General features: G+C 49.1%; 1 protein-coding gene across 1 annotated transcript; it reads right to left on the bottom strand.

Moving 5' to 3' along the window:
• Positions 1–1384: 1384 nt before the first annotated feature.
• LOC124653401 (putrescine hydroxycinnamoyltransferase 1-like) lies at positions 1385–6904 on the bottom strand. Its single transcript, XM_047192467.1, has 2 exons — positions 6387–6904; positions 1385–2560 (listed from the first exon to the last, which is right to left on the bottom strand). The coding sequence occupies exons 1-2, from the start codon at positions 6825–6827 to the stop codon at positions 1691–1693; spliced, it is 1311 nt and encodes a 436-aa protein (XP_047048423.1). The 5' UTR covers positions 6828–6904; the 3' UTR covers positions 1385–1690.
• Positions 6905–12365: the final 5461 nt, after the last annotated feature.

Genomic DNA, 12365 nt, shown 5'->3' on the forward strand with positions numbered 1-12365 from the left:
GAGGCGCGACGGCGAGGGCGGGCGAGGCCGCAGCACAGGCCACGCCTACAGCGGCGCGTGTACCGACGAGGACACGGGCTCTGCCGCTGCCCACACACGTCTTCACCACCATCATGCATGCAGGACGTGAAACGAAGACGACCACACGGCTTAATCGGAGGTGTCTCGCGGCGTAACCCGCGGGAGTAATTAATTGAGAGTCTTCCGAGGCCCCGGGAATCAGGAGACTGCAATCGCCCTAGTCAGGCTGGTCGCGCTAGTAGGTCACGGAGCGCAATACATGGGAATTGTATTTGTCATCTATATGATTAATGAAATACTGTTCCCGCATTTTCTTTTATTTCTTTGTGTATCATTATACACTGGCACGCCCGCATCTTTTTCTTTTACCGATCCCCGGTGTGCATGAGAGAACACCCTTCCGCCCTACTCGCGGGAGTTGTGCCGTACGTTTTTCTCGTGTCAAACACATCTTATCATGTATGGTCTTTATTCTATCAATTATCTAGCTGTAATTTGTTCACCCAGCATGTTATTTATCTTTATGGAGAGGCACCTCTAGTGAACTGTGGACCCCGGTCCTTTCTTTTACACTGATAAAATCATCTACTGCAAACACCTGTTCTGTTTACTTACTGCAAGCATTGTTCTCTTTAATTCCACTGCAAACAAACATCTCTTTTCACACTATATGGTTAATCCTTTGTTTTCAGCAAAACCAGTGAGATTGACAACCTCACTGTAAGTTGGGACAAAGTATTTTGGTTGTGTTGTGTGCAGGTTCTACGTTATTGCTGACGCCGGTAGTGCGCCCTGCCAAAAGTCAACTAACAACACCTTCAGAAGCCACTCATTTCTTCTACTGGTCGATTAAACCTTGGTTTTTTTAATGAGGGAAAACTTGCTACTGTGCTCATCATACCTTCCTCTTGGGGTTCCCCAACAGTGTGCAATCTGCGCAACATCAAGGTTCTATCATGTATCCACCCCGTAGTATTGCTAACATTTTTGGTAATTAGCTAAATGGGGTGGATTCCAGGTATAAGACGATTATCTGGGTGGGAGCGATTGCAGTTGTACGGTCGCTTTGGCTGTGTAGAAATGACAAGATTTTTAATGACAAAAATTCTTCTCCTATTTATGGAGATGTCTATACGGTTGGAGCTAGAAGACGGCCAATGAGTTTATTTCCCAATGGAGCTGCAGACTAGTTGGATTTTTTCCTTTTGTTTCTTTTTGGAAAACTTTTGTTTGGATTTTAATTTTTAAACGGTCGTGTGCATCTTAGCTATGCAAAGGCTAGATGTAATACTTGAAACATCGAGTAATAAAATACCCTTTATCGAAAATCAACTACATGAAGCTCACACCTTATGCATCTCTCTTTACAATCGAAAGAGAATTCAGCACCCACTGAACACACGGAGGATTACAGAATGTTAACAAGTGAACAAAGCTGACGCCAATCCCATTTGAACTTTGTTTCGATATAGATACTTAGATCAGAATGTCACAGTGAAGAAACGTGCAAGATACTACCTTCACACATCCACAGTATCTGTTAACAAGTTGCTTATGATACAGCAGCACATCGACGGACGCGACTCCACACGACAGGACTCGACGTCCCAAGCGGCTGTTATCGCCTTCCAAAGGCTGGTCACTGCCACCCCAGGTCGGCGCCGGCCGGTCACTCGTTCCCGTAGAAGGCCTTCTCGAAGCACTGAAGGTACTCGGGCTCGAGCGCGAACAGCACGGACACGCCGTCGTCCTTGTCGGGCGCCTGCATGATGTACCCGGTGCCGCTGCCGAACATCTGCGCCGGCGCCACGAACTTGGGGGCGCCCCACCCGAAGTCAGCGTCGCTCATGGGCATACCGAGCCAGCTGACCACCCAAAGGTCGGTCTCCGGCATGAATTGGCCACGCGCCGCCTGGCTGCCCTTCTCGGATTCCAGCTCCAGGTAGTCGATGACGGAGCGAACGAAGGCGTCGTCTACCCGCGCCACGGCGCGCTTGATCCGCTCTGCCACGAACCCCAGCGGCTGCGATAGCACGTCACCGACGCGCACGGTGACGAGGTCCCGCACGATCGCGTTGCCGAAGTAGGTGGCGGGCAGCTGCGGGCGCAGGCGCGACCGGATGTTGGCCGGCACGCGCAGCCTGGACTCGGCGTCGGGGGCCAGGCCGCGGGCCACGCACATGGCGCGCCACAGGTGCGCGGTCACCGCGCAGTAGGTGGACACGCCGGGGGCGCAGCTGGACTTGATGCTGGCGAGGAGCTTGGGCGGCACGGCATAGACGCGGGTGACGAAGGGCCGGGGCAGGCCGTTGAGGTTGCTCGGTGAGTAGACGGGGTGCTCGAAGGTGACGTGCGGAGGGGAGCGGGCGCGCAGCACCGTGCGGTCGTGGGTGGGAGGCGACGGGTACACGGACTCGGTGTCCAGCCCGCGCGCCAGGGACGTCCATGTCCGGATGAACTGGATCGCGCCCGCGCCATCCATCGTCACATGGTGCATCCCCGTGCCGACCGCCACGCCGCCGCACTTGAGGAAGGTCACCTGCAAAACGAAATCCAGTTACATTCCAAATCTTGTCAATCATGTCACATGGAGCATGATAATAACCAAAAAAACAAGACGATTGGTATGACCCAACACACAGAAAATTAAGCAGTTCGATCTAATTCACGCCACTAAAATGCCAAAGATAATTTCGCCCTCCATGACCATGATGCAACTATTCTACCGTATAAGCTTCTACTGATGATGTTACGCAATGAACCATACTCAAATAGTAGCATGGCTTGAGGCAGGAGGCAATGACAACACGGTACTGTAGTAGACGACTCCGCTTTGTCCAAAGTGTCAACAGCGACGGACTAACTTCTTCTGATCATCATATCTTCATTGTCTTCGCGTAAAACAACTAGGCCGTAGCTGATGTCTGATTATGTCGCAAGAAGCAGCTAGCTAGGTTAGTTTCAGGCAGCTATCAAGGATGGCGCTTCACTGCCGGCCCTGTCACGCATGCGGCTGCCCATAAAGATTTCACTAAGTACTATCTATGCTACTAGTAGATTAATGCTAGCAAGTACATGTCACGGTCTTGGAACTATAAACCATCTAGAAGACATATCCTTCCAATTGGGCACGTCGGCAAGCGCACCCTGAACGGAGAAGAAGCAAGATCCCGGGCTATGCGGTGCTTTTGGGGGAAACTGAAGCCTAAAGCAGAGCCGTCGCGTTCAACGTCCACCTCCGGGACCCCGATCATGTGCAACAGCGTAACTAGTTCCTATATGCGGATAGCCGGATAGGCACAAAGGGAGGTGGATGATCGATCAAAGAAGGCATATACACACACGGCTGCATGATTAGGTCGTGGATCCCACGAGCTTGCTGGGACAGAATATATTGAGCTCATGTTCGCATTTCTGCACGACGACTACGACAGGAAAATTTCCAGGAGCTGCAAATGGGTGCTACAAAACAGAGCCTTATTTGGCCATTGGCAGGGAGAATCTCATGTCATCTTATCTCGTGTTTTTTAGTAAAACGTTTCCGTCTACGCTATAGAATTAAACTGTTTGGTCTATCCGTTGTTATTCACGTACCGACATACGTCAGTACAATACCAGAGTTTATGTCGCTCTCCATGATGCAGCTGCCCAGCCTATATCTATTCTGTGAGATGTTAATCCGCAATAATAACCATACTCAAATAGCATGGCTCGCTTGCTTGACGCACGAAGTGATGGTTATGATACTGTACTATACTAGTCGGCTCTGTCCAAATTGTCAACAGCGACGGGCTAACCTCTGATCCTATCACCTTGTCTTCGCCTAAAACAGTTGGCTAACGACGGCAAGTAGGCCATGGTTGGCTGCATAACGTCGGCAACTAGGCCATGGTTGCTTCTGATTATGTCGCAAAAAGGCAGCTATCCAAGGGGCGCGCCGGCACTTCACTGCAGGTCTTGTCATACAGGCGGCTGCCGATAAAGATTCAAGTGATAATTGATGGTAGATTAATGCTAGTAGTACATGTCACAATCTTGGAACGATAAACCATCTAGAAGAGATATCCTTTCAGTTGGGCACGTCGGCAAGCGCACCCTCATCGGAGAAGAAGCAGGAGCACCGGCTATGCCTATGCAAACTGGAGTCTAAAGCAGAGCCGTCGCGCTCGACGTCCACCTCAGGGATCCAGATTATGTGCAACTGCGCAAGTGGTTCCTATATGCGGATAGGCACAAAGGAGGCAGATATGGAAAAAGATAAGGGTTGGATGATCAAAGACATATGCACACGCGGCTGCATGATTAGGTCGTGGATCCCAAGAATTTGCTAGGACGATACTTAGTTCATGTTTGAGAGTCTGTACGTACGACGACTAGGACAAGAAGATTTCCAGAGCTACAAATGAGCGGGCGCCAGGTAGAGCCTTCTTTGGCCATTGGCAGGGAAAATCTCATGTCATCTTATCTCCTGGTTTTTAGTAAAATGTTCCCGCCTTATCCGATTTTATTCAGCTGATCAAACAGGACAGGAACCCATGGACCCACACAGACAGAGACTCCTCTGCCTCCCTCCGTCTAACCGAAAAGGAGGATGCCCACCACGGTGAAGAAAACGTCTCTCCAGGAAGTAGACGCCAAGGACGTCGCGTTGCCGGGGATCCATCGAGGCCGACAAGACACGGGTGGCGATCTCGGCACCGGAATCGTCCACGCGCGCGGGAGCGCTCAAGCTCTGTGTGGCCATCCGCGCGCCGCGTCGCTCCAAGCGGCGTTTTGGAGTGTCCGGCAAGACGACGACCGGCAGTCAGGGTCAGACATCAGAGGCCCCGAGTTTTTCCTCGAGAAAATTGATTGTGCAGATCAGCTTCTTGCTGCTACCACGTCCAAGACGAGTGATGGCTGATGTGTACTGGTACTAGTCACTTGGACTATTGGCTACGTGCACGGGCCGCTGCTCAGTAATCAGTATAGTGAGCCGTCCCGTACGACAAAGCATTCACTAACAAGAAGAAAATGGTCGAGAAGGAAAAGGTTGTGCCGATCGTAAGGTCAACCGCTCCGTTTAAATTCCATGCAAGCTACGTCCTCTTCTTTACACGCCTACTTACAGCCATCAGACGGTACAAAGACGACGACCGGCAGTCAAGCTCACGAGCTCCAAGTTTTCCCTCGGGAAACTGAAATTGATTGCGCAGATCAGCTTCTTGCTGGTACTTCCAAGATGTGTGATGGCTGATGCGTACTCCCGTACGACATCACTAACGAGAAGAAATGGTCCAGATCGAAGGAAAAAAGTGCAGGCTGGGCTGATCATAAGGTCAACCGCTCTTTTAAAATTCCATGCAAGCACCGCCCTCTTTTTACTACACGCCTACGTACCGCCAGCAGACGGTACAAAAAAGAAACTGTGCAATCGTCGTGAGTACTAGACTTGAGAAATGATCTTTGGCAAACGCCAAACCGGACGTAGGCTACTGTCGTAGCCGGCGGTTTGCAGCCAAGCGAGATGAGATCATGGCCTGCGGCCGTGTCCCCAAATTCGTCGTCGTTAGCAGGACGATACACGGCTAAATCCGAAACCATCCGTCATCTGATTTATCTGTTGCGGGAAAGCGTCCAGCGGCGCGTAGGACAGGCACCCACCGATGGATGATTGATGGTACTACGTGCTCCTCGACAGAGCCACTACCATTGATCGCCCACCTAAGCTACGGCTCGTCGCCATCGTCGTCGTCGTACCCTAGCGCTTCGCTAGCACTCTAGATTACAGTTAACCACGGATATCCATGGCCCAGGCTAGCGCGCGCGTGCTGAACACCGCACGATAGGAATGGATACCCGCCAGGACTAGATTAAACACACACATGCAAAGATTTCCGCCCGTCCAAGAAAGGCTAGTAGAAGGCATGTCAGGCAGCATCTGATCCTCGCGGCGAGTACTAACCATCTCGTTCTTCCGATTTCTTTGTGCGGATGGGGATTGATTCTAAGCTCACTTTTTCAATTATTATGTTATTATTTGACAAGAATCCTACACTACAACGATGGTGTGGAAACAAGGCTGAAGCTTCTATCCAACCAGCTCTCGACACGTTATACAGTCAGAAGTACTACTATGTTAGCAGCGTGAAGCAATAAAGCTCGCTGTCAGGGCGGGTCCTCCATGCCGGGGCCCCACGCGACGGCGAGGGGACAGTGAATATCACTGTACGGAAAACAGCTCCCCGATTTTTCCGCAGGAAGAGGGCGCGCAAAAAAATCTTGGCGAATTTTGTAACAGGGATCGAGGATGTATGTCGAGGATGCAAGTCAAAGAAAAATACTGAGGAATGAAGTGAGGATGTGTGTGTGTGTCGGTACGGTACCTGGACCATGGCGAGGAGGCAGGGCGGGTCGCCGGAGGCGGCGAAGGGGACGAGCAGGCGGCGCGCCTCGGGGGAGGGCTCGAAGTCCCGGAACATCTCGTCGCCGGTGAAGTCGGCCCGCGCCACCACGAACAGCGCGCCCTCGCCCGTGCAGTCGATCTCCAGCCGCCCGCCGGGGCCCGCCGCCATCCGGCCCGCCAGCGGGTAGAAGGGCACCAGCGCCCTCGCCAGCGCCTCCCGCAGCCTCGCCGGCGCGAAGAACGGTTCCGTCTCTCCTTCGCCGCCGTCGTCGGGGGAGGGCGCGGGCGGCGCGGGGTAGTAGTAGACGAGGGGCGTGTGCGTCTTGGGCACGGCGAGGTCGAGGTTGGAGAGCCACAGCGTGCGCCGCGGCGTCGGCTCGCTCGGCGCCACCAGCGTCTCCTCCACCACCTCCACCTTCATCTCGGTTTCTCCTCTCTCTCGCCGCCGCCGCCGCGCGTTGTTTGGTTTGCTTGTGCGATGGGTCTGGGCAGTTCTGCCTTGCGTGCGTGCGTGTGCGGAGCGGCCAAAGAGTGTGAGGGTTTATTAATAGGAAGGGCGAGCTCCAGGGAATGCAGTACTGCTCTGCTGCTACTTGCAGATATTTTACTCGAGCTTTCCGTTTACAGTAGTATGATAATTACTACGTATTGTTTATCGTTGAATTAAGGAACGTGCCCACAGAGGTCGCTGTTTGATCCGGGGTTTTTTTGCTTGCCTCCTTGGAAACTTCTCGAGGTGGTATTTTTTTCAGTGTATAATTAAGGTAAAAGCTGATCTGACGATCTTGTACTGCCGTAAGTGCTTCCTAGCTAAGCTAATCCAGGACTACCCCACTCTCTGTTGCTTCTACGCTGCTTCGCAGCATTCAGACCTGATCTTTTTTCCTGCGATATTTTGCAGCAATAGTCCGCAGCCCTGTTACTCGTTGCGCGGTACTCCCTCTGTATCAAACTATAACTCAACTTTATCTCGAAACATGTATCTAAATGCAATTTAGTTTAAATAGATAAAGTTTAATTAATAAATTTGGAACGGAGGAAGTACGAGTCATATGTAAATCTAGCGTGTGTTACGGTTACTCTCCCATTACCAACGATCAGAGCCCTAGATGTCGCTGGACGCGTGTTAAAGTTAAATCTGGCTGTCCTCTCCACCGTTGGATGTCTAGACATCATCGGGGACGTACCATTTGGTGATGAGAAGGCGGAGAACTCCGGCGAGAAGCACCAAAGAGGCCTCCACACAGGAGGTAGAAGAAACACCATCATGATGTTTGGAGAGGCCTCCAGAACGGTCGCAGATCACAGTGGCCAACCTGGCCAACCTGGGTTTCTCTCCAAGCTTCGGCAGAACACCAACCATCCATCCTCTCAGGGAGAAGAATGACACATATCTTCACCTCCTCCCCTCGCCGTCACGGCTGACCGGAGGAAACTGAGAAATATATCGAATCATCACCAAGAGGAAGACACAAACCATGACCTTATTGAAGTGAACGACATCCCTCTTCTTAACTCTGTACTCCATCCTCCGAAGCAGAAAAGAAAAAACAAGAAGCCCTACACAACCCTAGATCCGGGCGATGAGATCTAGTGCTCCGCACCATCCTACTGGCATCAAACCAACTAAGGGCAACCAACCCAGAAAACTATTGCTACTCTCTACAAGCCAAGCCACTCTAATATCTCTCCTCCAAGCGGTGGCGCCGCCGAATTCGGGGCATAAGAGGGCTCGGGGAAGGAGACTGACTCTCAAGAGTACCGTAGATGGGGGGAGAAGAAAAGGGCGACACGGCAATGCATATTAGTAAATGTAAAGGTGAAGTATGCAGAATGAGTGGGACCGGTCCTGTACAAGGGGCATGTAGCCACCATCGTATGGTCAGTTGTTTTAACGAGAAACAGAATTCTCTAAGAGCAAGTAAACTAAGATACATTCAACAGGCTATAAGACTTAAAATAATATAGTTTTGCTGAGTTGGATAAGAGAGAAGAGGGGAGAGAAGAGAATCAGGCTACATGATAATAGCTAACTGCAACGCGTGCTCCTAAACACTTTGTGACATTGCAAGGTGTGCCATATGCATATAAAGTAGTTCATATTTGTATCTAACTATTGTATGGACTGACTACAAGTAGATTATAGAAGAAGAGCAAAGTCAAAAAGCAAAGTCAGCTAAGTGCGACAAACACGGTATGTTCCATACCCTAGCAATAACTATAGGTAGTTATTGTTCATGTAAATCTTCTAAACTCAAAAATTAGAACGTCATAATTTTGATTGATTGTAAGTAATTATTTTAAATAGATACACATATTTATATTATGCATGTTAATTTAGATTAAATTAGTTCTAATTATATAGATATGAAGAAGATGGTACTGTAGGTTACCTAACTTTACTCCTTCAAATTAGAGATCTGGTTCCGTTAAACGATGCCGCCATGCTGTTTTAATGTCAGTGAATCCTAGAATCTGCATGCAGGCACTGTTTCCCCGTTTCGCGAAACGAAACTGCTATGCATGCGTGCGCGCTGATCGTGTAGATTTAAGAATGTGTACATTGATGCTCTATTTTTGATTAAGCCATTATGCCCGTGTCTCGACTTCAGTTTAGCAAAGACTCACACAGATACGAGATAATTTCTATCCACATGGAAAGAAATTCCATATGATTCTCCTTGCAACAATATGTTGGGGGATCTGGAATGTTCGGAACAAGATAACCTTTGACGGATATGTTGTTCGTTCTCCTCTTGTAACAATCGCCACAATTTGTTCTTTCCTGCATTTTTGGTCAGGGCTTTATGGCGCGGAGGAGGGGGAGAAGATCAAGAATGGTGCTGATCAGTTGCTACAAAAGGCGTCGGTACTGCATCATGGTGGTGCGGCGGTTGCTCCAGGAACTCCAAGGCCCCGGACTGGACTTCTAATGATCACTAATGGGGAAGCCTAGAAAGGAAAAAGCTGGGCCTTTGTTGGCTGTGGTTTTGTTAGTTTCTGGATTGAGCTGTTGTTGTGGTTTTCTGGGATCCTGAAGCTCTTTTGTGGTTGTGGTAACCTGAAACTTGGTAGTGTAGGGGTAGGTTTTTTGCCCCGTAGCTTAGTTTTCGATGCCGAGGCTGAGCAGCGGGTTTTCCTACCAAAAACTTTTCCTTTTGCTGGGCAGTTTATCTTCCTTTTGTGTGTTGTGTGGTGGAGACAGTAAAACTGGATGATGTATTTCCGTTATGTGATGTAATGGAAATGGGAAGGAAGTCCCAGTTGGAAAAAAAGATACGAGATAATAAGCCGAGATTTTTTTTTCTTCGAATTGCGTTTTTGTTTGGTTGTCCACCTTCTCGACAGTGTACCTTGTTCCTGTTTAGGATGTTGCTTTTTTTTTTCTGGTTCCGCGAGGTTGGCTGCAGTCGCCCCTGTTGCCAGCCTACTCTTTTGTACAACTTCTGTGTTCTCTTCTTCTAATAACTCACTGCAAGTTCTCCTTGTATTTTCTCCTGGCCATGGGAAGTCCGGCTCGGTTGGCCGGGACCAGCCCGGCTCGAAACTCCTGGGCCTGGGCCAGCCTAAACATGCCTGTGGGCTAGGCATGTGCCGAAGATTTAGGCCCGATGGTTGGGCTAGGCCGGGCCTAGGCTTGATACATGCGTTAAATAGGGAAGAGGCCTAGCCCGAGGCTTGATGGGTATTTGCTGTGATGGGTTGGGCTTGGACCGAAATTTCAGGCACGTCGGTCAGGCCTATGCCTAGACCTGTTTTTTGCGTCGGGCTTTTTTAGGCCCGGCCCGAACAATGCCTACGTATTATTGTCCCCCATCCCATCCCTCCTCAAAAAAAATTTGTAACCTGACTTATACATTAGAAAGATGGGTATAAACTCTTTTATTAAATTATTCAACAAAGTCTGATAAAAAAAAATTGGTTATTCCAAATCCATCTTCCTCACGACATGTGTCGTTGCACCTACAAGTTCAATGATGGTGGAGGAAGCTGATGGTTGTCGATGGGCCCCTGCCTGCCTCATGTGAAATGAAAAGAATGACATGAGATAAGCCATCGGGTAAGCCCCTAGAGGGTTCAACTATTCCTTTCTGTGCTAAAGATCATGTGGTTGGCTCCGAAATGGCGTTATGCGATAGGTATAGAGAGGAACTCCATACATGTGTGGACTGAATTTGGTTAATTGTGTCCTGTTGTTGTTCTATAGGCCCTAGGACATGATCAAGTTGCAACCTCTCCTGCTTAATAAACTTTCCTTTCTACACCAAGAATAAATATTTGAAGATGGGGTGGCCATGATAGTGGTTATGAGCCCTGAACTCACAGCGATATACCCGCCGCCTAAATCAAGAGGCCTCATCAAGTTACCCAACAGAAACTCGGGAGAACAAACCGGTTCAATAGACCCTTAGAGCGCTCTGTGTGTGCATGCTCCCGAAGCCACCGCCATCGTCTTTCGCCGATCTATCTTCAAGGAAAGGATCAACACATTGACCTTGGTCTGCCTTCAAAGCCGCCATGATGTGAGACAGCACCACTGCCATGCGAGCGTCCACCATCAAGCATCTACCTCCGACCTCCGAGACCTTGAAATGCCACATCGTCACGACCCCTATTATCGATGCAGTAGATGGCATGCCGCTCCACCTCCTGGTCTCCCCAACTAGCACATCTTCCAAGACTATGCCCTCGGGAAAGAGATGCTAAGATAAATGTTATTATTTAAAGAGAAATTAGAATATATCTTCCCTTATATTTTTTTCTCCCTTGCCTCTTTTCTCGCATGCATATTGACTATGTTTGATGTCTCTTCCGCGATGTTCTATCTCCCCCATCCCCCTTCTCTTCCATGTCGCGGTTCGCTGAAGAGAAGCGGAAGGGCGGTTCGGCCACCTTTCCCCCCGGTAGATTCTTGTTTGCCTAGTGCATGATGTTTGTAGTTTTTTTATTGTTTCTCACGGCCAATAAATTGGTTTTAGATACAGATTCATCTCTAAGGCATCTATAATCAACAAATCAAACTAGAAATATTTAGAAACGAATCTGATCTTTCAACTAGATCACCTAATGTAACAATATCCTCGCTGAAATACCTCGCAATTGAACCAGTGCCATACTGAATGGCAGCAAGATTTCCCGGTGAGATAACAAGCAAACAACATCATCAAAAGGCAAACGACTACTTAACTGAGCGATGAATTGATCAAAGCAAACAAAAAGGGAGACAATGCGATATAAACATTTTATATGCTCAACAGAAGATATTGTTGCAACATTTGCGTCACAATGTTACTACATCAAACATGAACTAGATCAACATCAGTTATTTTGTAGCATCCTCTTCAAGAATGTTGCACACATGCAACTTGAAATCATGAATGCTCTATGGTGGTAAATCAGTACACAGCTGACTTCTCCACAAAATCAGTCCAGGAATACTGGTTTCTAATAGAAATTTCCTGAGATCCAAGCCCAAGAATGCAATCAAAGTTTGCAACCAAAAAAGTACACCCAGCTCCTTTATAGCTTCAAGAAACTCCTAATATACCAAACAATAAACTCCTAATCTGTTTTCAACTGGATTGAGCTAACTTACAACAAGATAGAGGCTATAGCACGTTAGAGCACACTACAACAGGGAAAAAAGGAGCCATCTTGGAGTGATTGTGGAGGCAAGCAGCTAAGGTACCTTCTCGTCAGGCTGAGCTCAGGGTCGGACCTTACGACCTCCTTGTCAGGCTCTGGAGTGGTGTCCAACATGTCCAGGCCTTCCTCGCACAGCTACGGCCAGTCCACGGCCAGCTCAGCGACATAGCGGTAACGGCGCAGCCCGGAGGCCAAGGGCCATCCGAACCTACCACAGCGCAGCCTGCTGCTGTAGCTAGAAGTACTATGCTGCAGAAAGTGAAAGGATTGTAATAACACTCAATAGACAAAAGCACTATGTGGACAATAACAT

Source organism: Lolium rigidum, chromosome 5 (assembly GCF_022539505.1).
Source record: "Lolium rigidum isolate FL_2022 chromosome 5, APGP_CSIRO_Lrig_0.1, whole genome shotgun sequence".
In the NCBI taxonomy this organism is placed as follows: Eukaryota; Viridiplantae; Streptophyta; class Magnoliopsida; order Poales; family Poaceae; genus Lolium; species Lolium rigidum.